Below are 27,848 nucleotides of genomic sequence, written 5' to 3' on the forward strand. Positions count from 1 at the left end.
TGAGGCAGGTGTGAAAGCACCCTTAGTTCATTTCTCTTTGTTCATGTCAAATTAATTTTGATAAATAAGTCGCACCAGCCAAACTATTAAAAAAAAAGTGCGACTTATAGTCCGGAAAATACGGTATATGGCTATATGTTACATACGGATCAACAGTCTCAAGTGTTTAATCAAATCAAGACAAAGGCAGATAATGTATCAAGAATATTCTAAGTAGAAACTTATTTTTTTTCCACAATTTTAGCCTGAAAATAGAAACATATACCACATTTCTAGTTCTGAATGCTGATGCTGACAAAACAACAAAAAGGCAAAAACACAAACACATTAAAGTTCAATACAAATTATCTTTATAGTATAAAGTTATTTTCTTTAATATACATAACATACATAAATGTACAAGAACAGCATGATTTCCTTGATTTTCAGTAACCAATAATCACAAAAAGAGCATCTGAATGAAAAAAAAAAAAAGTTCAGGATTTAATTTGACGACAAAGGGAGCCAATCTGAGTGATGCAGCTTGTCACAGCAGAGGGTACTGGCTGTGTAGTTTCGCTTCGCCATGATGCTAGAGCCTCCAGGGCATCTTTGGGGTTGCAGGGTGCCAGGTCATAAATGGCATAGACCGCAGACAACTGCACCTCATTGGGCACACCTGCAATCACACAACAAATGGATGTACTGTGATTCGTGGTGGGTTTATACAGATAGAGGAGGAAATACAAAAGAAAAAAACCCCAAGCAAAGCAATGTACTAAAATATTTGTAATTAGCTATTACAGTTTTTGTTACATTAGAGGTTCAGTACCTTCTGTAATACCATGTTTTCCAAAGAGGTTTACAGCTTTTGCAACATTTTGGACTGATTTACATAGCATCTGCCTCATTCCTAACTGACCAAGTCGTCCTGGAAGAATACAAACAAAAGACACATTTTAAATCTCCTAAAATGCGGTTTTATATAAAAATTGTAAAGAAAATTAATCAAAATCAAACCAATAATTTAAATGAAAGACATAGAATGTAAAATTAAATGCATTAGTTGAACTTACTAGATTTTATTTTATATTTAAATTACAATTAATATAAAACTTTCTAATTACTAAATACAGTAAATAATCACTTCATGCAAACTCAACATACCAATCAGTCGCAGAACAGCTGCTACAGAAACATCACGGACTGGGGTTTGCTGAAGCCTTGATTGTGTCACCCAGGTGTTCATGATGGGCCACAGCTCTTTGCTTTAAAAAATAAATAAATAATAATAATAATAATAATAATAAATATATATTTTTTACAAATACATCAAGTATGCTTGATGTAAAATTATTTAACTTTTCTATATGCAGTAGATAAATATACCCAATAACATAATCATGTGTCCATTTCCACTTCATATGTGCACACAAGAGATCCAAGGTATGAATGTACTCCCATGCAGTTGGGCAAAGGTCATGACCATGACGATCATGCTTCTGGAATGTCAAATCTTTGTCCTCTTGAAGTGCTTTCAGTGTGCTGCTAATCAATTTATGAATGTCATCAGGTGGACTCTAGGATATAAAAAGGGACAACTGATAAAATGCTTAAACTAAATTAATGCATGAAACTCATGTTTTTATGCATCTGCATTATTAAAAGGTTAAAAAAAAAAAAAAAACACTTATGTGGCAACTCTTTATACATATGATGCCCAGATAAAAAATAAAAGGGTCAGGATGGGAATTACAGGATTCACAGGTTTGTAATAATCATTATTCGTAAAGAAATCATGATAGTTAGCTCCAGCCATCAGATAATGCAAACAGAATAACCCTACACACTGCATACCTTATCCCAGTGAAGATATTTAGTCAGGTATTCCAAAATGTCATCTTCCGCTTTAAGCTTGGTCACTGTATGAATGGCTTTGCACAAAGAGGTCTCATGGAAGAGCACACTTGGCCATGTTGTGACCATGAACAAAATTAGCTTGGAGGCATTAGGAAAATCTGTGAGTAAAGAATCCAATATGAACTTAATATAGAACACATGCTTCGTCTCTGAAATCTGAGAAAGTTAATATAAATATTTACAATGGGTAAAGAACTAAAAAGAAAATGCTGAACGAGCATATCGTATAAATATAACGTAAGTTGCTGTAATTATTTACAATGGGTAAAGAACTAAAAAGAAAATGCTGAACAAGCATATCGTATAAATATAACGTAAGTTGCTGTAAACTCACCCTCTTTGAGAATACTGTATGCAAAGGCATGGGCTTTCTGGTAGTCTCCTATCTGGCGACATAACCCTGTGTAGACTCTACAGAGAGCTTGTACATTATCGTAACTCAGAATGTTCTTCTCAGTCTTTAATTTAGTCAAGATGGCAGATATGAGTTTTTCTGCTGATGACTAAAGAAACAGAAAAGATGTATGCATCAATATCCTCAAGGCTGCATTAACTAGAAAAGCAATCTGAACTGTGCAAAGCATAAAAACATACCTGATTCACACAGAAATCAGCAATCACAGCCTTTTCTTCATCAATCAAAATTGGCACCTGAGATATTCTCCCAATGAACACATGGCTCTTAACAACAGGCAATACATCAAAACAGGACAATCCAACTTTGGCCAGCACTTCTGAGATCTGACAATTGATGTCATTTGTCTCGTCTTTCTCAATTCTTTGTTTTTCTTTATTGCTTAGTATTTCTTGGTTGGATTTGATGGACTCCCTTTTAATAACAGTCTGATGATCCATTACTTGTTCTGCAGGAGAAGCAACACCAGGAGGAGCAGGTGAACAGTTGTCAAGTCTGAGTCTTTTAGCACTCTTTGGCAATAGGATGTTTACACCTGTCCTTTTTGGTTTCTGCTCTGTTTTGGTAAAGGCAGTGGATGAAGAACTGATCGTTTTATTTCCTGATATCTGGTTAACAGGCGGGGGGGAGGTACCATTCTCATTTCCAGCTCGGGTCAGGTTAACATTGCCACGGAGTATGTTTAAAGTGCGGGCGCGTGCAGAGAGTTCAGGATACATAGTATCTAGCATCTGCATGGAATTTTCCTGAGAAGCAGCAGGAGGGGAAGAGGATAAAGCAGAAGATGGGAGCCTTCCTGGGACTGGAACAGCATGTTTTGGAGTAGCTGATCCAAACTGAAGGGGTGAGGAGGGAACTCCACAAGATGGTGATGGAGTGGTCAAGCATGGGGATATTTTTGATGAATCTGGAAGAGCTGAATCAAAAACAGTCGCAGACGGCACCGTTGGTTCATCAACTGGTAATCTTGAGGGTACTAAAGTAGGCTTTAAAGGAGTGTGATGTTTTCCAAACCTCGGAGGAGTAGCAGTCAGTGGCATAACAACTGGAGGTAGAGGTGGACCCATCTCCGTTCGAACCCTTCCAAGAGACAAACATGAGGTTGGTGTAATATGGGTTTTTATGTTGAGACCTGGAACAAGTGAAATACTGCCACCTTTTTCAAAGGTAGTATATTCTGGGTCCAGAGTATCTTGACATAGTGTTCTGGTATCCTCAAGACTATTCACTGCAGAATCTCCTGATATTTCTTTGTTGTTGTAAATATCACTGACAACATTTTCAACACTGGGGCTATGGGTATCAGCTGACATCCCATCTACCTGCTGATAAGATTCATTTTTCATTTGCACCAATGTTTTTCTTGGGCTGTCAAACTCCTTTTCTTTAGTATCCTTAAACTTGTGACTCATTAACTTGCACATATTTTGAACAGTTTTGTCATTTTCTGGGCATTCAGAATTTTTTTCATTCTCAGACTCCATGATCACTGTAGAAAGTCCAGAGTGAGATAATGCTCTGATCTCAGAAATAAATTCCAGTGGCTCATCTTTGGACATCTGCTTTGCAGTGGAGCACTGCTTATTCCTAGAAACATGGTCCAACTCTTCCGACGGTATCCTTCCCTCAGACCTTGAGTGAACACCCCTAACCTTTCTCATCAAACCAAAGAACCCTTCATCTTCTGATGATGACTCTTCATCCTTCGATGGTCTTGAAGAGCAAGCGCCTTCATTTTTTCTCACATCCAAACTTTTCTGAGATTCTGTAGGCTTTAGATTATTATCCTCTTCAGACTGGTCAGCCTTCTCAGCCAGTTTCTTCTGAATGTCACGTGTTGATATATCTGCTACAGTCTTCATTTCTAGTGGTACAGAATTCTTTGATGTCTTATTTTCAACACTGTCTGATTTAATATAGTTCACATTAAGTGTTGAAATTATCTTGACATTAGATGCCAATGGCACATTTGGCACTTTCTGTACCTGAGGAGTTTCACATTCTGCAGTATGAACAGAACTGGTGTGCACTAGTTCAGTTTCAACATGCTGCTGCATATCTGAGTTTTCCAATGCACTTTTAAGATTATTAGCAGTTTTTGTATCTTCCAACTCTGTTCTTTCACCATTTTGATTCATCAGTGGAATCCCTACTGCAGTCTGTGTGCTAACATTTTCTAAAGAACTTTCCACACTGTGTCCATTTCCTATACCAGAATTTGCAGTTTGACTCGTAGTACTTCCCATACAGCCATGCATTACATCAAACACATCCTCTACATCCATGTGATGGCTATCAGATAATGGCTTTGCAATGTTATCTGCAGATACAACTTCTTTCACATGTGTGTCTGGGGACAAGAGTAAAGAAGATTTTTCCCCCTCTTCTTTCAGCAATGACTTCTGATCTTCAATATCTGAAGGTTCTAATTGTACATTGTTTTGAAGAATAGCTTTATGTAAGCTTGATTGTCCTTCTTGTTTTCCATTATGTGTTTGATATTCCTCTTTAGTATTGGACATTGGTTGGTCGTCATTCACACTGACCTGAAAGAACAAATTAAAAGTGTCATACTACACATCTCTTTACAGTTATTGGCCAAATAGGAACATTATTAGTCACATTTTACAAGCCAGTATTGAAAGAAATTAATTAATTTCCATTAGCTGTGTTTACATGGACCCTACAAATCCGCTCGTAATAGGCCTAGAAGCACATATGTAAACATCAATCGGATTTAATCGGTCAGATCCGACAAAAATTTCGATCGGATTGTAAGGGGTGGTTTATTCCATTTATAATAAGAGCGAGAAGACATGTAAACATTTGACTGGATTGAAAACCGAAACTGGAAAGTACTGCCCATGCACAGTGATGTAGAAATAGCATAATGACGTATGATGCGTGGAACGAGCTGTTCTTCCTGGTGAATACAGTGTCATAAATAATAGGGGCACTTTTATGACCTTTTTTTTTTTTTTTTTTTAAAGCAAGCAGTACAGCACAACAGTTCATGTGCTGGCCGTCGACTAATTAGAACCCGAAGTAGATAAATATTGTGTGTGCTTTTTAAAACAGTATGCAAAAGCACCGGGGGAAACTGTATATTTGAATTAATTCAGATGGAAGCAAAAAGTGTCCATGTAAATGCACCTATTTACTATAATTGCGGAATATCTATGGAAAAGACTACATTGGGGATGATATGCAATGTTTCACAGTTGCTAGCTAAAACTATTATTTAATTCAAATTAAAATTGACTTCCTATTATGAATTTATGACTTCATATTATGAATTTCTACAAAACAATTTCTGAGGGCTGAAAATAAATCAGTTAAAGAGTTCTAATGATACATCACGTACATGTTTTTTTCCAAACAATGCACATTTAATTTATCATTCTTTAACATATTTACACTGATCTCAATCTTAACATAAACATTTTTTTTTTTCATCCTGCAAAAAGGTGAAAAAGGTACACAATAGATAGATCGGTGGGTGCATTCCCTTCAAAAATAAAAGTAATCCTCTGCATCTTCAGTGGCTCAGATGTAGTTGCATATAATTACTGTTTTATAGGCTAATAGATAGTGAACAAAATAAAACTAAACATATGCACACAACTTTTTAGCTCACAAAACTGGAGGTTTCGATTTTTTTTCGTTACTGATACACAGATTCACACACATTTCAGAAGCGTGCGCGTCGGGCTTTCGCAGAGGCAAATGCTTTGATTGCGTTTAACTTTTACTTCGGAGATAATTTTTATCAGTTTAAGCTTTGAGAAACTGCCTTCTCCAGAGCTCACAGTGACGGGGAGAGTGAGAAGCACTCCCAATGCTACAAAAACACTTGGGAAAATTTATTCAATCCCTTTTTCACAGATGAATTTAAGTGCATACAATGGTTTAGATCCAGCAACCAGGCATCTGCCCAAAGCAGTCAGCTCTTCAAACAATTCATGCCCATGAACATCCCGCAGGTCTCCATGAGTCAGGGCCTTTTTCAGTCCTAAGCAATCCTGAATAATTATTGTATTCTCCTTTTCTTTGAGAGATGCAATGTCATATAAAAATCCAAATACCCATTGTCTATAAGCAGCGAAAAGCGCTCTTCCAAGGAGGTGATTGTACTCATGACCAGATAATTTTATTAGTTTTGACTTTTTTTTTAATATACATTAAAGTATTTTGCATGTATATAGACCTACTAATAGGGCGCTGCCAGGCAGGAATTTTTATTCGAAATGTACAGTTTTTTTTATTTATAAAAAAAAAAATCTGTTGATATAAGTGCGATAATTGTAACCTAATGTGAAATAAATAATATCTCACTCTATTCTCTAACCGCACCATGAGGAGGCGAGGAGTGAGGAAGGTTCCAGAAAATCCATGGGAGGAAATTGCCAATAAACCCAACATCAGTAGATTATCCTCCCCCTTCATATCTCTCATCTTTACATTATTATTATTATTTTTTTTTAAATGTTTTATCTTTGCAGTTTAAATGGTCTATTTAGATCATATTTCAACAGGACATCTTAATTTATTAATATTCATTATAAATTTCTTCTAGGGGTCATCGGATCCCCAGCGCCAGTGTCAAATAACAATCATAGTAAGGGACTGTGCAGAACTACATCAATCTGCCAAGAATCTGTGACTGGTTTGATCTGAGATCGGATCTTGATCTGGGGTTATTGTTAATGGGCATAAAAAAAAAAAAAAAACTGGGTGGATTTTTATCATTATGGGGGGTTGTGTACACCTACTGCAAAGACACATTTTAGTTCAAACAACTTGTAAAAGTGAATTTTGCATCCGATGACCTCTTAAACCAAACATAACATTAGGGACAGCAGGCAATGCTTTAAAGTGAAGCTTGAGTGATCAAATATTTTCCAATGTGCAAATAAGCTTTCCGTTGATTCCTCCTTAAACATTTTCCCCCATTGCTTATTCTTCCCTTGCATCCTGAGGGGTGGAGCTACCATGAGTAAAGAAAGCGAGGAGAGGAAATGAGGATGCAATAAAAAAAAAAAAAAAATTTAAATAATGAGAAGCACCTCAATTCCTAAGTCCTAATTTTCGAAAATCATAGTACCAGCACATCCCTTTCATCATTGTGACTCAAAAAGACATTTGGGAGGACTGTTATTGAAATTTAATCACTTGAGCATTACAATGTAATTGAAACAAGTTCTAACTTACCAGCTCTGTTGAGGGGCTATGCACAGGAGATAAAGCTGCAGGCAAAGGCTTGAACCACTCTTTAATATCCTGCAAATCCACAGAATAATCTCCAAAGAAGTCATCTCCAACTCCAACTGTCGTTTCCTTCAGTAAAGATTTAGTAGCATCTTCAGTCCAAGAGTTCTCATGCTCAAGAACATCTGAACTTACTTTTCTCTTTCTACTTGATATACTGAAATGTTTATCATTTTTCTGCTTCATCAGTTTCTGAGATGATTTAGGCCTATTGACCTCAGGAGGTGTTTTGGGCGTGGAGTGTTTTGAAGATTGCAATAGAGTTTCTGGACTGGGATTTCCTGGAAATGATTGAGAAATCTGTATTTTTAAAGGACTGTTAGGCAGTGGTTGAGAAGATATTCTTTGAAGTTGGTTTTTCAAGGGTGTTGCCTCTTCTCCTACAAAAGAAATATGCATTGCCTCAATCAGAATTAACCTTGGTCGCCTGATAATAAATACATTTTAGAAAATTTTAAATTTCAATCAATGCAATAATGATTACCAGCGAGAAACAGATTTTCTTGCGAATGGGAACTTTCCACACAATGCCAGAGCTCTTCAAGCAGCATTCTGACTTTGCCTAAAGTAAGCATTATTAAAGAAAACATTATCAAGTGCCATCATATAAAGATGTTTTCTTTTAAAGGAACATTATTTTCTTTTTGAAATAGGCTCATTTTCCAACTTTCCTAGAGTTAAATAGCTGTGTTTTACCGTTTTTGAATCCATTCAGCTGATCTCCGGGTCTGGTAGCAGCGCTTTTCATTGATTTTTATTCTGGAAAGAGAGTATAGTTCCTAGCCATATCGGCCTAGAAAAATCGCAACTTTTCATTTTTCATCAGTCTTAGTACACAAAGTAACTACAGAAGAGTCAAGTTTTAAATAGGAAAAATATCTAAACTCTTTGGTCATTTTTGAGCAAGATGCTTATGGTCTAATCAGATTCATTGATCTACATTTAGTGGACGTTTTTATCCAAAGCGACTTACAGTGCATTCAGGCTATTTTTTTTTTTTTTTACCAGTATGTGTTTACTGGGAATCGAACTCACAACCTTTTGCGCTGCTAACACAATGCTCTGAGTCACAGGAACATCTATGCTAAGCTAAGCTAAAAGCGCTAAGCAAGACCCAGAGATCGGCTGAATGGATTTTAAACGGTAAAAACTCAACTGTTTTAACTCTAGGGGATTTGGAAAATGGAGTTTTCCTTTAATTATTTAAGCATTTCTTTATGCAATGGAAAGTCTAACAGTTTTAGACTATGCATACCTTTGTCAATTAGTGGCTCAGCATCTGTTTGAGAAGACTTACTCCTTTTTTCTAAAACAACAATATATTTTTTAATGACAGAAAACAATGGATCATATAATATACAAGTTTCTAGGTATAAGGATGCACATCTTATACCTTTGTTGAACAACTCCTCAAGTTTGCCGAGTCTTTCCTAATAAAAACAAATTCGGTAAAAACAGTAATCACATTAAAATCATAGCCTTTTAATTTACATTTTACCAAGAGGATATATATTGTTAAAGCAAAATTCAAACCTGTGTTGTGTACAGTATTTCTTCAAGTCTTCTCTTCTCATTTTTTAGAACAATGATTTCATTGTCCTGTTGAAAATTTGCCTCTGTGTACAAATAGACAATGACATTTTAATTTAGATTTTATTTCCAACTTGTATGGTGCATAAAACCAGCTGCTGGAGAATAAGTATGGAGATTAGTTAATAATCCATTATGCTAAATATTTTAATATGTATGATAGTGCAATATGTTTTAATATGTGCAATAGTCCATATTTCAAATCTAAAGCAGAGTTTTTCATTAATGCACTGCAATTTGATTAAAATATAAGATGACTAGCACAGACCTTTCAGCACCAAAACGTCATTCTCAAGGTTTCCTTTCCTGAAAGAAAAACACAACACAGTCAAATATTTTTTTTTATGAATTTCAATTCTAGAATGTCAGATTCAACAGTAACAAAAACATAAGTATACATCAACAACAACAACAATAAGAGAAATCCAACTGTCATTGTTTTAATTTGTAAACAATAATAATAATAAATTAAAGCTGCAAGCAGCATTTTACCGGGGTTCAAGCATTTAAGGCAACTGAGGTGGTCAGAGCCAACCTGGATGTATGGATGGCATTTAAACACATCCAAAATGGAGAACAGGCTAACAGACAGACACACACACACTGAATGCGAATGATTAGACTAATATATGTATACTCTATAAGCATATGCACAAACACACACACACAAAGACACACATATACATGCACAAACATTTTGTTGCAGATATAGGTATTTGAAATAAGTGATAGGTGACAATAAACTTATTGCAAGTCTTCTCTTTTTTAGAGTTTAGATGTCATTTTCAGGTTAAACTGTAATCATAATGTGGCAAAATTGTAAAAACTGATACATCTGTGTGAACAAAATGGAAAACCAATTCAGTGAGATTTAAAATGTTATAACAGTTAATTTATTAATGTTTTGGCATGAATTCATGAAAACAGTACTGTTTAACTTAACTGAATGAGCCCATTAGTGGTCTTCCGCTGCCATCTAGTGGTTATAAATTGCATTTACTCAAACAACACTGTGTTTTTAAACATAACTGTTATAGTGTTATTTTTTGCCCAATCTCTCTTACATTTTGCATGCTTGTTAAGAATGAAATTATGCATTATTTTATACAGTTTTGATCATTTGTGGGCTTTCTGTTTGTATTAATAGGCCTTTGTGTACACTATGCAAATAACATATTATAAAATTACTGGTTTATAGTTGTCCAAATGCAATTGTTCAACATGTTTTTGATAATTATTGACCTTCAGAGTCTAGAGAATTGTACTTCAGTGGTTTTATTGATTTTCAGCTTAAACCCTATCACTAGTTTGCCAAAGCAACTTTTTAAAATAATCTTGAATATTTAATTAACAGCTTTATTGACAACATTGGTCCCAGAGGCAAAGTTGTTCAGAATGAGGAGTAGAGGTCTTCACAGTGCACCCGAGACCCGTCGACCCCGGACCCGACCCGGGACCCATACGGGTTCGGGTCTATATTTTAAATCATCAGCCGGGTCCGGGTCGGTCCGAATCTATTACCTCTGGTCCCGGGTCTGTTTAACATTGTGTGTAATACCCGTGCGATCGCCGATCGGAGTAATCGGACTCGAAGAACATCTGGCCGTGATCAAAGACTGCTTGTGTTTTTTGTAACTTGCAACTTGTAAAATTAGGAAAAGAAAAGAGTGAGCCAAAAAAAGTAATCTCTCTCTCTCTCTCTTGCTCGCACACTCAGAGTTAATATACAAGTGCACGCATGGTATTAATGCTTGCAGACTTGACACACTCATATTTAATATATTTCAAATCAGCAACACAATCTGAGGTGAACTGTCACATGAATGTTTTCTATTACGCTCAAATTGCGTTAAAGCATTTTAGGTTGATACAGCTAGAACGCATGTGCAGTCTCAAGCGCATTTCATGTTTCTATGGCAACCAGTGAGGGACACTTGGACTGCCAAATCGCGTTTTACATTTTCTCCCATTTTTATAATATTATAAATGAACCGTTTAATCTTAAAGTTTTAGTGGTTCAGATTCAGACTCGATGCAGAGCAGAGAGCACAGAGATCAGATGATAATAAATAAATAACGTCAGCGGCCATGGCATTGCATGAGCGATCGTTATTATAGTTCAAAAGGGCAAACAGTCTAAGTTATTATGCAAATTAACTCGAGTCAGAATGTATACATGTGCACAGTAGCATTTGTCATCCATCACCGTGACATCAAGTGGACTTTTGAAGCTGAAATGAGTGGATTCAGCTTGGACTTGGAATAACGAGAGGAATAACATGAATAACTTTCTTGTCGGAGGATTGTAATGCATCACAGGCAGTCGGGTACAAGGAAGAGAGACTACGGCTCTTTAAATTAGGTAAGACAAAAAGCTGTATTCTTCGCAACAGGTTTATTGACTTGTAATAGCAATTTAAGGTGGAATATGTGATGGTCGGGTCCAGTAGGGTCTGTGTCTTCCCGGCGAGTTCGGGTCCAGATTTCAAATAATATACGGGTCCGGGTCCGGTCCGGGTAGACATTTCTCGGATCTACATGGGTCCGGGTCCAGCTTTTGAAATATTAGACGGGTCCGGGTCGGTTCGGTGTAGTACATTACGGGTCTCTGTCGGGTTCGGGCACGAATTTTTGGACCCGTGAAGACCTCTAATGAGGAGATCTATCATATGATATGAAGATCTAGTGTTTGTGTGAATATGAGCATTTTCAAACAATTTGAGGCCATTTACCATGTAAATCTTTTGATTTGAAACCTTTTCTACTGTTATAACGCCACCTATAGTCCGATCTCCATGAAACTTTGCATACTTGTTAAGAGTCACCTGTTACATGTTTTCACCAAGTTTCATAAAGTTTTGAGTTTTCGTTTAGGTTTTAGAGGCTTTGGGGTATGTTTGGCCACACCCCTTTTATAAATTACCCCTTTAAAGCTAACCAAAGTACAAAATTCAATTTTTTTTATATAATTATTTATCTAGAGAGTCCAGAGATCATTACTGCAGTGGTTTGGTTTCGATCAGGCAAAAAAACCTATTACTAGTTCGCAAAAGTAGGTTTTTAACATATTTGTGAATAACAATTGAACGATTTGATTGACAGCAATGGTTCTTGAAGCAAAGTTGTGCATTATGAGGAGATCTATCAAATGATATGCATATTGTGTTGATATGTGAAACACAACGTGATAACTGAGCCATAAAACTCGTTAGCGCCAACTAGTGGCCGATTTCTTTCAAAATTCGTACAGACCTTAAGGTTCATGAGTCAAACGTACCCAGCGAGTTTCGTTCCGATCAACTTCCGTTAACCCTTTCAAATAGGTGCTTAAAATTATTTGGCCAATGGCAGCCAGGTTTTTTGAGATATGCAAATGTCCTCATAAGTACTTGTGCTCCTTCAGACAAAGACACTGCATACCAATTTTCAAGTCGATCGAGCCAACGGTTGCCTAGTTATAGCCATTTATGTGTTTTTTCTTTTTATAGCTCCCCCAAGTGGTGTGCAATTTTTTTTATTTGACCAAAGTTTTAGCTCATATGAATGTCTAGCAAGTTTGGTTAAGATATCTTATTTCATTCACGAGTTATACCCGTTGCGTAAAATTGGTCCTCGACTTTCGAACGTTTTGGCATCCCATTTCGACAGTGAGTCGAAATTTCAATATAATAATTCAAGATAATTATTGATATTCACTGTCCAGAGAAAATTTCTGCAGTGGTTCGGTTCCGATTGGGTAAAAAACCTAGGACAAGTTTGCAAAAGTAGGTTTTGGACATACGTCAAGTTTGCGAAAAAACGTGGCTTCCTAGACCCAAAATCATAGTGACCATTTTTAATTTCGCTTGACCCACGGATTCCAGAAATGTAAAATATTTGGGTCTATGACAAGCGGTTTAGGAGCTATTAGCAACGCATTTTTGATCACTGTAGCGCCCCCCATAGGTCGATTGGGCTGAGACTTTGTCAGAATGTCCCCTCGGGGAGCTCTCTACCTTCTGGCCAAGTTTCAGCTCTCTAGGCCTTACGGTTTGGTCTGCACGATCAGTTTTAGCGGAGAAAAATAATAATACAAAAAATCCTAACAGATACAATAGGGTTTCAGCACTGCGTGCTTGAACCCCTAAAAATAGGTACAGTACACCAGGGGTCCATTCTCGGTAAGTGGATTACTCTTTTACTGTTGATGATTTGACACACAAGAATTGTTAAATTCTATGAAGAATATCCTGGAGTTGCTGTCACAGCAACAGATCCATATGCTTAAATATACTGCAACTTTTTAAGCGGAGATGATTCTTAAAGTTTGTCCATTCCACTGCAAATTGTTTACCAGAGCATAATTTGAAAATAATATTATAACGTTATGTAGTCTAAAATGATATAGAAACAGTCAGTTTCATTCATTGAGAGATAGGGTTGGGTACTGAGTTCGACAATTTTTAGGCACAGACCGAATTGCTTCTGTACCATCAAGAATCAAAAAAACGTCTCGTCATTTGGTAACAAATTTGGATAATTATTGGCAAGCTCACACTACGTGATAGAAAGGCTGGCCGAATCACTGTGTTGCTTACACTATGCAACAAGATTTCTTTTCATATGTCATCGTCCTGTCATAGCTGTTGCGCATACTACACAACACAATACAAACAAGGTGAACACACTACAAAACATTCAGTGAAGAAGTGTTCCAGACCATCGTTGAAAATACGTTTTCTTCCACGACAAAAGACAATATGGCAGAAACAAAGGCTTGGTAGACATGGACAATAAGGACTGTCAGGCCATCCTTAAAAATATTTTGATTTGCAGTATCAGTAATTTTTTTTTTTTTTTAAAGGGTCGGTAGGTCGGTCTATATATTTTTTTTTTCAAGTTTCAATGTAAAAAAAAAGGAACATTTTGGTGATGGTGATGACGTAGGTATGAATTTAAACAAATTAGCATATCGTGACGTCACTGACTGGGTCTTCAACCCGTGCCTTTGGGCGCATAATTGCAAACCTAATTTTGATGCAGGCTATAAAGACCACAAACAAATGAAAATCTGTGTCAAATACATGTTTATTGCATGAATTTCAGGTGAGAAGAAAAAAAATTATGTGCCGTTATACTGTTTTACTTGCATCCAACGCTAGGTATCAATGCAACCTACAAATGAGAGACCATTTACTTTGCTTTCCTGGGTTGTCACTTTCGTGAAAAAAATCCTGTTCGATTTGAGTGACAAGTGTTCATTGAATCGGTTGTAAAATCGTTTTTGCATGTCTAAATAAAGTTTTATACGGCAAATAACACCAAATATAGGTAATATAAGGAAGCTGCCTTATGAGCCCCGGTACTTCACAGTCCATGTTCCATTCCATCTTGACGCGTGCACAGCCGTGTCTACACATCTTTCAAAGGCGGTCGAGCTCGACACGCAGTAGCTGCTGTCTCATCTTTCACCTCGTGTACGCTTGGTCTCAAAAATAAACCCTGCACGCGAATGATGAAAAGGACATAATGCAGACAGTGTGCGGACTGCCGAAGTATACTTGATCTTTATCAGTGGCGCACGAGATGCAATGACGATGTATGTGGCATTGCTTCATAAGGTTATGTTAGCCTATCCAGTTGAAGCCACTACAAAAAAACAAAAACAAAAAAAAGAGACCATCAATGTGGAGAAGATCTTGTTTACATTAAAACTGAAACCAAGCCATTCACACAGAACGCATATTTCGTGAATTTTCTAGAGGGACACCGTTGGACTCGCGTCTTGCACAAGAGAGCCGCATGTTTAGAAAGACATGTAAAATTAATGTGTTTAATTTTCTAAAAATATCTTGAGACTTTGTTGGGTTTTTGTTCCCCATCCCACTGCATCTCATGTTTTTAAATTAAAAAAAATATTATTCTGTGGGACTGGTTTTCCGCCCTTTTTATTTAACAATGCATGTATACATGACGCTGTTTTGTTTATAGTTCTTTAAGCAACTTAATTAACAATAATTGTTCATAAAATTATTTAAAATATTGTTGTTTTTTAATGCTTTGAATAAATGTGCAGTAATTTTTTTTGCTTTATCTTGAGGCCTCAGAAGAGAAGCAAAAAGCTTTTCTTCACCCTAACTGAAATTATGCATTTTAAATTCGAATACAATTGAATTATGATCATATTTAAGTAAAAAATTCAAATTTAGTTTCTCAGCTATTTTGACAGCCCTAGGCGATTCTAGCCCATCTGTATCTGTATGCATGAGACTGTCTGAATACCGGCAGAATTCACATTTCTGTTGTAAAAAGAGAAACATTATGTAGAAGTATTATTTGCTGTTATGTGTGTGTCCGAAGCTGCAATTTCTGTGCGACGCGCTTAAAAAAAAACAAACAAAAAAAAAATACCTGGATGCGCTTTGAGAGAAGGTTGTTAAAATCAATTTCCTATTTTCGTTTTCAAAACTTGTGTTGGTTGATTCGTGCAATAGATTTTCTCACATAAAGTGACAGTCGACATGGACACGGTTTAGACTAGACGGGAGAAGGGATGGGAAAAGATATGGGCACAGTTTTTCCAGAACTTTGTGCCAAGTTAAAGCGGTGTCGAGCTGTTTTAATGCATTTTTTAGGTGTATTATGGTGTCCGAACCCGTATGACTTTGAACAGTGACCGTGACCATTTTGTTTACTGCAGCCGCCTTCATCATTACCAAGCGCGAACCGTCGACTCTAACAGTGAATGAGAGTATGAGATGAAGCGCAGGCATAGTGTTTTTTTAATTAAGGAAGACAGCCTTTGTTTGTATGTGGGCCTAGAAAATTTATATATTTACAATACTTAAATATAATTCATATTATTTTATTGCTTTTGCATTAGTTGTTTAAAGAGTAAAAAAAATTGGTCGGTCTTAACGCAAATTTACAATCAGCAAGTCGGTCGGACTAAAAGCAAAAAAATAAAATAAATTGAGTCAGTCCTAAATTGACAGGGTTGGTCGGGTTACGTCAAACAAGAATATTTTTAAGGATGGCCTCAATACTGCAGAAAGAGTTGGAAATAATTTAACAGCACAATGAAGCATGGTATTATATATAAAATGTATTTCTAGTTAGTTGATTTGGTTAAATTGAGACTTTTTGTTTCTGTTTATAAAATTTGCATGATAAGAGTGTTTATACCATCTGCAATGTAAATGGTTGGATTAGTTCCACCTTGTCATTTTGTCGCTCACATTACGACATCACATAATATCAAACAGGTTTGAAAATGTCAGTGTATGTGATAGCTTGAGACAGGTTTGGATCACATTGCTGATCTGCTCATACTTAAGGCTAAGAACACACTACATAAGTTTAAACATCGGCAGATCGCATTGCTGTTCAGACTACATTAGATTATCATAAGATTTATATTCCGCTTTTACTTAAAACTCACTTTAAACCACCAGTGTCTGTAATAACTTCCAATTGCCGTCTAATGTGTGTTTTGGCCATGTAATGTTGCTGAAATTAAATATGTAATTACCTCAGAATCAGAGCAGTGATCATGAAAGAGAGAGAGCACACAGGCAGAAAGTGATGGAAGCTGCAAATGCTCATCGGTAAATTAGAGGAACATAAATAGAAATAATGATTCTGTTTGAGTTATGCGTTGTAATACAAACACGCACTAGTGTAAATTAGGGCTGTGCAATATGGAGAAAAAAAAACCTATCACGATTTTTTTGATAAATTTTGAGATTTAGATTTTAATCACGATTTTGACACACAGACATGCTTTACAGTCATAAATGCATTCAGTATAAATTTGAAACATATTTCCAAAAGAAAACCAATGATAACTTAATCAAAAAGTTGTAACATGTCTCTAGAACAGACGTCAAAATAATCACTAAGTAAAGATGTCAAAGAATTACTAATTACAACCCTGAAATAAAAATGTAAAGTCTGTACAAATACTAGAAATCATTAAATAATGGAAATAAAATAAAATTGTATCTATAAAAACTTTTCTGCCATTTTAGTTGCTTGGCTGTTTCCTTATGAAGATCTAGAAATTCATCAAGTTTTTCATCAGGTGTGATGATATTTTTTTTTAATACGATGTCATTACATTGATGTCTTGCTTTGCTTCGCATTGCTTATCATATTGTTAAGTATTGATATATCTGCCCTTTCCAATGCATTCAAGAATGCGCAGTAATCTCACAAAACTTGATCCAGATATTTGAATCAAATCCATAAATTTGTTTGAAGAACCAAATAAGCCTGAGATATGTTATCACTATTAGATGATCTCGCATCTGTCAAATCATCTAAGATGTATTAAAGTTACAATATGTAAGATATTTACAATAAAATATCCAAAAACCACTAGGATAGTGTTATATATTTTGTCCAGCTGATTTCTAACAATATATCTAATGTTTTCAACTACTTGTAAATCATGAGAAAATTACCATTCTAAACAGTGACACGGGGCAGTGCAGTCACCTGTCAATGACGTTAGTTACCCTTTGTTACCGCCTTTACTGACGAAGAAACCACATGACAACAGTGTCGTGGACAAATGCGGAAGTAGTGTCTAGCGTCCAGCAAACCACTAGCTTGCTTCAAGAAGTTCCTTATTTACTTCTTCTTGCACGTTTTATTTTGGATTGTGTTACTTATTTATGGAACATAATTACTGTTTACCGTGTGCCGCTGGTTCTGTCGACAAAGACAGATCGCGTAAACGTAAACATACGGGCCAACAAAACGAACCAAGGAGAGTTTGGGACAAGAGGAGAGAAAGAGCGAGGATCAATATCAGTGTTGCATTTTCTAGATGGAGAGAGCTTTGCAACAAACTTCAACTTGAAAGAGATGCCGATCTCGCTTGTGTTTTACTCAACAGGTAAGTTGTTTTGATTCATATCTTTACAGAAAATCTATGCTATTACAACAATCAACAAGATTAGTATTATGGGGCATACACGCCAAACACGGGGCATCGCGTCTCTAGACCCGCGCAAGGACGCGTCGATCCATAGTCTGATTACGTCTTTGCATTGACTTTGTATATAATCTACTCACGCAAATCGTTGAACTCATGTTTGCCATGTATGCCCAATTATTGTGTTTGATTGTACACAAGTGTACCCAAAAATCTAAATTATGTCATTAATAACACTCCCTCATGTCGTTCTAAACCAGTAAGACCTCCATTTATTTTTGGAACACAGTTTAAGATATTTTAGATTTAGTCCGAGAGCTCTCAGTCCCTCCATTGAAGCTGTGTGTATGGTCTAAATTAAATCTAAAAATCTTCTTACCTTTCTGGACATGGACAGTATACCGTACACACAGCTTCAATGGCGGGACTAAGAGCTCTCGGACTAAATCTAAAATATCTTAAACTGTATTCCAAAAATAAACAGAGGTCTTACGGGTTTGGAACAACATGAGTGTAAGTTATTAATGACATAATTTAGCAAATTGGGCGAACTAACCCTTTAATTAACACAGAAGCATAAACTTATTATAAACTATAACAGACCAGTTGGACTTACAGAATGAGTGTCTTGGCATTCTCCAGCTTGAGATTCTCATGTTCCTCTGCAGTCTGAATATATTTTCTGAGGGAATCCTTGAAATAAAACAAAATATTGATCAAAAAAAAAAAAAAAAAAAGACTCAATGAAATATAAATCAAAGAATCAAATAAAAAATGGCATATTAACTGTCAGAGACTGAATGATTCGTTCGCGAACCGGATATCCAGCTGCTTTGATTTGATCTCTCTCTCACAACAGACACGAAAGAGAAGACCATGCTGAATAAAGTCATCGTTTTTGCTATTTTTGGACCAAAATGTATTTTCGATGCTTCAAAAAATTCTAACCGACCCTCTGATGTCACATGAGCCCCTTTTACACTGCCATTCCAGCAAATACACAGGTAAAGTGTTCCTGCAATTGTTCCCGTGTCGCTAGATTTTGCACTTTCACACTGCCAGTGATGACCCGGTATATGTGCGGGCTTTCACACACAACCCTTGAAGATCCCGTAACGACACGTGACGTCAGCGCGTGACATGTACGAGACGAAAACGCTAGGCACGTTATACTTTCACTGAAGCAAGCAAATGATCTCTGCGTCAGTGCAGAAAGTGAGGAACTAACTGATCTCTGCTTCATACCAGTTTGCACATATTTTTTCGTTGCGAAAGTTGATCTTTCTTCAAAACAGCCAGTAAAAGAGTCACGCGATAATGCGCGTCATCACTTCGACACAGAATTAGATCTGGCTTTTGTTCACACAGCGCTCGTCCCGGGTCGAACCCCACAATGTTACTAGGTCCCGACCCGGGTTTAATGTGGTAATCAATCCCGGGACGTGGTTGCTTTCACACAGAAGGCGACCCGGCAATGTTCTGGAAATATTGCGGGTCCGACGTGCAGTGTGAAAGGGCCTATGGACTACTTTGATGACGTTTTTATTACCTTTCTGGACATTGACAGTATACCGTACACACAGCTTCAATGGAGGGACTGAGAGCTCTCTGACTAAATCTAAAATATCTTAAACTGTGTTCCAAAGATAAACGGAGGTTTTACGGGTTTGAAACAACATGAAGGTAAGTTATTAATTACATAAATTTGCTATGTGGATGAACTAACCCTTTAACTACTAATCACAGTAGCGGCTTAACTGACAAGATGCGCATGAAAATTGCATTTGATAACCCTGTTATTTTAGAGACAATCTAAGGTGAATTTGAATCAATAACTTGCATTTAGAAACCAGTATTACATTTTAACAGCCAATTTTTTAATTACAGAGGTAACTTTAAAGAACCTGAGTTTTCTGTAGATCTTCCTCCAGTGATTTCTTTTCAGTTTTGAGTTTCTCATTCTCCAGGTTTTGCCTTTGCACAGTATCTGTGAAAACAACATGTTTATGAGCAGCACAAATACAATCCAGTAATTCAGTGAGTGTACACTACATTGTTGGTTTCATTATTTGTATTTAGACTTAAGAGACCGTTCACAAAACAAAAATGAAAATTGCTACAAACTTTTGTGAGTTAGTAACCAAACACTTGACGGTAGCCTCTAGCTTTGATAGTATTTTCTTTATCTCCATACTATGCACATCAACAGCTACCATTAACTCATTGGTACAAACATTCTTCAAAATACCTTCTTTTGTGCTCAACAAGAGAACTAAGAAATTCTGTTTGGTGCACACTTGAGGGAAAGGAAAAGACCAATTTTTTTTTTAGGTGAGTTGTCCCTTTAATATAATCAGCAGTCTTGATCTATAGGCCCCGTTCTAATCTTAACCTAAAATAATTTGTGATGCATGTACCCTCTGCTTGTCTTAAGGATTCTTCAACTTTTTCTTTCCTGGGAAGACAGACAGACAAATACTGTGAGGAGAAGACAATAACAAGAGCAAATAAATAACCATAATGCTACAGTAAAGTGGTCTTACAGAGTAAGCGCATGAGCTTTTTCAGATTTTAGCCTGTCAACATCTTCACACCTCTGCTGATATGACGTCAAAGCAGTCTGTTAAAAAAACAAAAACAAAATGAACAACATGCACATTTCCAGTCTAGTTGGAGTCGGGTTTAGAAAATTTGTAATGAATCTAACTTAGATTTTAGTACCGTCTTCCTACAGTATTGGCAGTACAGAGTGCCGACAAATTCAACACAAAAGTGCAGTCATTCAATAGCTTTAATCTCAATGATTAGGAAGATAGCAAAAATGTATTTGAAAGCATGCTCATGCTGCTTAACTGTTGAAAATAGAGTTGTTCCGATTCCGATACTAGTATCGGAAATATCTCCGATACCACAACAAATTCTGGCATCGGCATCGGCGAGTACATGAACCCATATACCGATCCGATACCATTTTCTTAAAAAAGACCTAGTTATGACCGCAAGCTTTGCCTAACCGCTGCACGGTTCTTCTTCGCTGCTCAAAATGCATTGAAAACACAGGAAGTTGTGCTGTGTTGCCACAAGCAACCCCTGTTTAGAGCAGCGAAGAAGAAATGAAAACGCGTTAGCAGCCCTTATCTATATATGACTGGATCACTCATCACATTCTAAACTGCCAAAAGACAGTGAAGCCGCTACTATATTATAGATCAGTGGTTAGCAGTATGTCTCTGTAGTACCGGTAGTTACAGACTCTCGAGTATATTCAGTACCGGCAACTGCGTTCAGTCGCTTCCGTGTAAGTCAAAACGCAGGGCTCCAGACAGTAGCCGAATATATACTAGTGTCTGTGAATATTAAACTGCAAAATACTATTTAAATATTACTCCCGCAAAATCTACATCTCTGTGGGTGACTGGCACAGATGCGCGAGAGCTCGCTGTTTTGTAGTCTCTGCTGTGTGTCATGAGGACACGAACGCATAAACCGTCACTTCATGAGAATTTACCGTTTCATTTGAGAATACTGTCATATCATAAACACAGACACTCAAAGATCTTCATGGCAGCCCATTAAAATAAATGTTTGGTTTACATGAGTAAATTGACAATATATAAAGCTACTGTTGTAGCCTACAGTAATAATAATACATCTCTATAATAATAATAATTATGCCTAGATGGTTGCTTGTTTTTTACTTGTTTTTTACTTGTTAGAGATTATCTGATTAATAGATCTTTTTTTATATTCCTAGACTTATTTGTTGCAGTTTTTTTATACAGTTATATTGTAAAACTTAAATACCTTTTTTAGTTTGCGGTGTTAGATTTTTGGCTGCATTTGAAGTTCTTTTTTGCATAAGAAAATAAATAATACTGTCAAATTCATTTTAGATAATAAAAATACTGTAATAAATACAGTAGTTCACCATGTATTTGTTCATGTTTTATTGAGGGATCTGTCTGAAGCACACCATAAAAAAATTCTAGCAATTTACACAGGGCTAGTAGTATATACAGCTGTATATACAGATATACACCCAGGTATCGGATCAGTACTCGGTATCGGCCGATACCCTGAGCCCAGGTATCGGAATCGGTATCGGGAAGAGAAAAAGGGTATCGGAACATCTCTAGTTGAAAACACTGCTTAATGTTTATTAAAATTTCACTTTTTAAAGTCACCATGAAATCAAAAGTTTTTGTGCGTGTTAGCATCAATATGTTAGTCTTAATGTTATCTTTAGCTTCCAGTTAAATTTTTTGACGTCACATCATAGTTCATTTCCTCATCAAATCTTCTGACCAATCAAATGCTCTCTAGAATCCGAAGAACCCGCCTTCTGCACCATAACTATAGATGCTGAAGCGTCAGCTGAGATCAGTCACTTGTTCACGGTGTAGGATTTCCTGTACAGTGAATGCCTCTTAGTTTACCATATTTTCCAGACTATACTATATATTGTTTATATTTTTTTCCTCGTCATGACGCATTTTTGGACTGATGCGAAAAATACGGTAAATATTACGATTGGTGCAAATGAGGCCAGATTTCACGTTGTTTCATGCACGGAACCGCACATCTGGATATATTCAACGCAATATTTTTGGACAGCCCTACAACACATAACAATGCTGCTAGTTTCAGGCCTATAGGGGACCTTTAAAAGTTTTATTAAGAGTTTTTAACATGGTAAAGAGAATCAGAGCATTTCACTGGAATTAGTAGCAAATGCTAAATGTTTGAATTCTAGAGTAGAGGTCGACAGATATTTAGAAATCTGGGCAGCCAATGGCTGATACATATTGCCAATTTATTTGGCCAATATGTTTGGCAGATTTTCTTGACCCCTGACATCTTGGGAGATATTGTCAGACCTACACACACATTTAAGGAAGAAAGTTATCGTGCACGTTATAATCAGCCCAGAAGTTTTATCTGATTTGAATTAGTTTCTACGTTTATATACAAATGACTTGTTGCACTTATGAATATGATACATTTCTGGAAATTATAATAGGGTAAAACATACTCGAAACGGGCTATTTTGCCCTGCCATTGGCTGAAGCTGTGTGTGAACAAGACTTTGCTGCAGAGTATGAGCTGCTCCATCTCTCACGCAGCCTGAGAGGGAGTTACGCAACAACACTTAGCTGCCCACCAGTACGATGCCTATAAATCGGCGTAATTAGCAGCACAATCAGCCGATTAATAAAAACAAAATGCCCAAAAAAAGTCGGCTGGCCAATCGGTCGACCTCTATTCTAGAGATGGTAAACATGTGAGTGTTTGAACACAGACCTTAGTTTTCTCCAGCTCTGTCTTCATCTGTTCATACTCCACTGTCTGTTTCTCTAACGGCTCAAGTTTCAGCAACACCTCATCCAGCTGTTTGTGCAGTTTGCTGCTTTCTCTTTGAAAAAGCATCATCATTTTTAAAGACATTCATTTTGTCATATACTTAAATGACCATCAAAATTTTTGCCCAAAATTATGATACTGTGCACATTACCAAACGTCTAAAGCAATATTAAAGCCCATCTTACAAGTTGAAGAGCCCTGTGAATGAACATGTAGATAAATAGTGTAGGAACTTGATTTGCGTGAAGAAATTAATCATAAATGTGCATCAAAGAAGTTTTTTAAAAGAATTTGTGAGTAAAATTACTTCCGCTGTAAAAAAACGCTCTGATCGGAAGTGACACAACGGCCAGTAAATCTCATCTCTTCGTAATGGAGTCAGACAGTGAAGTGGTTGCAGTAGGGTTTAATGTCAACTCTTACGATGGGCCATTGCTGTATAATTATGAGCCGCCTAGGTGGGAGAGGGGTCAGGCAGAGTTAAGGGGAATGGTAAATGGACAGAGGAGAGAGACAGAGTTGTGGTAAGAGGAGAATCGGTGGTGTGACCACAGGCTATAGCTAATTGTGGCTAACGTTGTCTCCATGTTTATCACATTGCAGTATATTTAATAAATCATAGTTAGCAATATTGCTTTTGATTTTGTTGTTTTTCAAGCATCCATGTAGTTTATCACCATCTATGACAGCAACATGTGTCTTAAAATGTTTAATTTAGATAACAGATTTTAAATGAATGCTGTAGGCTATAGCTTACATCTGTGATGGTCAGCTAGTCTGGAAAGGGATGGAAATGCTGTGCATTTCTGCACAACATAGTTTATCATTAAATTTTGAAGAAATTGCTAGCTGATTTTTAATCAGTAACTGCTTTCAGACCTAGGTGTCCGCATGTTCTGCTTCTGCAGATGTCAAGCGTTTGGGGCATATATCTGAACAACATAACCGGCCAGCTGGAATTCCGAACTTAGCCCTTTAAGTATTTCCGACAGGACAGTCAATCGCCAGGAGCAGGGTTGGGCACCCATGACCTAAACCCACACTGAGAACCAGGGCGGCAGCACCTATGTTTGCCTGTCGTTACGTCATATGACGCATTCTCTGGGAAAAGGCAGTTTTTTGGAGCGTAGCTTAGATTAGGTACACTTTTTCTCAATTTCTGCTCGTGGGTGTTGTAAAACATATGTATTCTTATGCATGTCTTTTTAAATTAACATTTTCATACAAGATTCTGTATGAATTAAGTTATACAATTAAATTGAAAGATGGCATTTAAAAAGCAAATGACCTGTGCATGCATTAAGGAACTTATCTCCCCCGGAGCATAAAGTACTTGTACAGCAGCAAACAGGCTTTGCATTACTTTAGTTACAACATAAGTAGTACAATGTCTTTGCAGTTGTTAAGGGTATCCCATTTAAGGCCTAGGTTCACATGCATAGTGTATTCTCAGTCACCAGTTCTGGTAACAGCATAGCAAATTTGTACTATAAATTACTTTGGTAAACAGCAAGTTTAAAAAAAAATAAATGTCAGCTTAAAATATATTATATTACACAGGGTGTAAAATAACAGCAGTGAAACAGAAAATATCTTCTTACCTCTGGGATTTCTGAAGCTGTGACTTTTTGTCAAGGAAAACAGATGGATCCATAGAGAACAAAATACATTTTCAAGCTTTGCATTCATTTTGTTTAAAGCCAATGTATATGAGTGGCGTGGAGCAGGTTGCATAAAAAATATAATTTGCACTTAAAATTAATTAAAATGAAAAAAAAAAGTTTATAATCAACAGAGAGCATAACAAAAACAAGTATAAAGTTATCTACATAGCTTTATAGAAGGATATCATCACACTTCTCTTTGTATTCACTTAAGAGATGGCTGAAAAAAAAAGTTATATATAATAAATACCTTCATAGTTTTTTGCACTGCAGATAAAACTAAAAAGTCAGAAAGTAACAAGTTAAGAAAACATTTATAGTTACATTATTAAAAAAAATATAAATATATTTCTTTAAAGGGATCATATGAGGTTGCTAAGAAGAACATTATTTTGTGCATTGGGTGTAATGTGTTTATGCAGTTTAAGATTCAAAAAACACATTTTCGCATACTACACATTATGGCTTCTCCTCTATGTCCCGCCTTTCTGAAATGCATTGTTTTTTGCAAAGCTCATCAGTCTGAAAAGCGAGGTGTGCTCTGATTGGCCAGCTATCCAGTGTGTTGTGATTGGCCAAGTGCCTCAAAGCAAGTGACAGAAATGATAAGCACCTCACCATACGGTGGTGCATGTCCTGGTTGGAACATCGGCACGACAAGACAAAAACAATAAAAACCACTACAAACGAGGCATTTGTTGCATCTAGTGCGGATATTATTATTGATTATAATGACTTAAACGGTCTTTTTATGCATTAAGTTGCGTAACACGTAAACATAAAACCATGTCTGCATTTGTGATCTGAGAAACCACAAACAACAAGCTTGCTCTACACTGCTCAAAACTCATGTTTGAATCATCAGTGGCAAACTCTTTACATATAAAAAAAAAAAAAACATACTTACAGACTGTGAGCCAGAAGCGGCAAACTGTCCATGCAAAGAGTGAGGAATGGCCGACAGGCTAGAGTGTGTAAAGTATGACTTCTTTCTTTGCACGAACACTTGGGTTCCATTATGCAAATCTTCACACACAATGAAGTAGACATGCAGGGGCATGTTAATACGAGGTGTTTTAGGGGGGTTTGGATAGGTCTTAACTTTTATAAAGAATATCTCTTTGGATTTGAGACTTTAGTCTTTGCAACTTTACAGATCTAATTTATGCACCAAGGGCTTGTAACACTCCAAAGAGAAAGGAAAAAAAAAATTCACATCATATGAACCCTTTAAATATTCTAGTTAGAACACCTTAAACCTAAATATCAAACTTTTGCAATTCGACTGCAATATAAACCTCTACCATTTAAGGAATATGCTCGATCCAAATTTTGATGTGTACATAAAGGCTTAGATTTGCGATGTATTTTTTATTTATTTATATATATTTACTGTACAATGTTTATGTAATGTATTATGTATGATCAAAATTTTAAAATCTCTGAATTGGTCCACAACCAATTTTTAAATGTGACCAAGTTGTGGTGCCATCAATTGCTTTTTTATGCTTATTTGTGTATTTAAAACTGAACTGCATACATTTTATTGTGAATTCCCAATTCCTTATAACCACAAAACACAAATGCTTAGTGTCATGACAACTAGCAACTAATACTGCAGTTCTTACAGAAAAAACAAAGTCAGATGTAAGCTTATATAATATCTTAACACTAGTATTTTGTTTCCATACAAGAACTGTGCTGCTGCCCTTCAAAATTGGGTAAAAGTCTTAAAATTATAACAATAATAATAATAATAGTATTAATAAATAAATAAAAAAAACACTCACTCTGTGTCAACGATCTTCTGCTTCAGAGTTAACAAAGCAGCCACATATTCATCCAAGCTCTGTAAAACGTAGAATCACAGACATACACATTCAGCTTTATTTGTAATCAACAAACAGTATAATGAATAAGGTAATTCGTAAAAATAGATGACAGTTGATACCTGCATTAAACACAAAATTATTAAAACACATCAATATTCAGTTGCGTACCACTAAGTGTAAATCACATTTTTTAAAAGTGACTGTAAAAAGTTAATTACAATCAACAATGACCAAGACAGACGTAATTATAAGCAACATCGAATTGATATACTCAATTTCCAGGTATTTAATTAAAACCAAAAGTATTACATTAACAAATTGCAATATAAGTCTGCTCTAATTCTCATAAAACACCCATTATTACTTGGGTAAGTCTGATTTTAAATAGTGGACACTCTTGGCGTAAGGAATAAAGTTCTCACCTGATTTAAAACAATGCAGTTTTGACAAGTGCCATTTGTAGCTTCAGAGGCGATTCCTGCGGTTTTGGACTGGTTCTCCCCCGGCATCATGGTAATAGTTCAAAAATATCAGTAGAATCGTACATGTACCTCCAAATATCTAAAAACGTACAACCAAAACAAGCACATCAGCTCATTGCACATACAAACGTTCGGCAACACGTTGACTGAGGACCCCAGGGAAAGGCCCCAGCTGCCCGCCGTAGATGCCGGATTGAAAAATAATAATAATAATAAAACTACTGTAGAGTTAAATTGAGCCAAAGTAAATTAATTAATAAACATAAATTTTATTAAGAATTTGAAACGAATATGGCATAATTTATTATATTCGGAATCTAACTATGTAGTTTAATGTAGGCATAATTTGGGGCAGCGATTTTTTTCTGACAGTAACTAAATATATATTGCTAAATAAACCCTAAGAAATAAACCGAT

At 36.3% G+C, this 27,848-nt stretch overlaps 1 protein-coding gene across 1 annotated transcript; it reads right to left on the minus strand.

Annotated features, from left to right (window-relative positions):
- Positions 1 to 212: 212 nt before the first annotated feature.
- On the minus strand, positions 213 to 27,772 carry ice1 (KIAA0947-like (H. sapiens)). Its single transcript, XM_026284834.1, has 22 exons — positions 27,372 to 27,772; positions 26,908 to 26,966; positions 25,303 to 25,337; positions 25,055 to 25,073; positions 23,394 to 23,505; positions 20,636 to 20,712; positions 20,510 to 20,547; positions 19,997 to 20,079; positions 18,709 to 18,785; positions 9,441 to 9,478; positions 9,116 to 9,198; positions 8,976 to 9,012; positions 8,838 to 8,888; positions 8,067 to 8,144; positions 7,526 to 7,962; positions 2,494 to 4,860; positions 2,234 to 2,402; positions 1,837 to 1,997; positions 1,369 to 1,559; positions 1,147 to 1,247; positions 812 to 910; positions 213 to 658 (listed from the first exon to the last, which is right to left on the minus strand). Exons 1-22 carry the CDS (start codon positions 27,459 to 27,461, stop codon positions 477 to 479), a joined length of 4,584 nt encoding a protein of 1,527 aa, XP_026140619.1. The 5' UTR covers positions 27,462 to 27,772; the 3' UTR covers positions 213 to 476.
- Between the last annotated feature and the right edge of the window lie 76 nt (positions 27,773 to 27,848).

The sequence above is a fragment of the Carassius auratus genome, chromosome 16 (genome assembly GCF_003368295.1).
Source record: "Carassius auratus strain Wakin chromosome 16, ASM336829v1, whole genome shotgun sequence".
Taxonomy (NCBI): Eukaryota; Metazoa; Chordata; class Actinopteri; order Cypriniformes; family Cyprinidae; genus Carassius; species Carassius auratus.

Coding starts and splice junctions, on each gene's coding strand:
- ice1 (XM_026284834.1), bottom strand. CDS start 27,461: ATGATGCCGGGGGAGAACCAGTCCAAAACCGCAGGAATCGCCTCTGAA. Junction 20,080..20,509: donor ATCCTTAAGACAAGCAGAGG/GTACATGCATCA, acceptor TTGTTTTCACAG/ATACTGTGCAAAGGCAAAAC. Junction 1,248..1,368: donor ACACATGATTATGTTATTGG/GTATATTTATCT, acceptor TATTTTTTAAAG/CAAAGAGCTGTGGCCCATCA.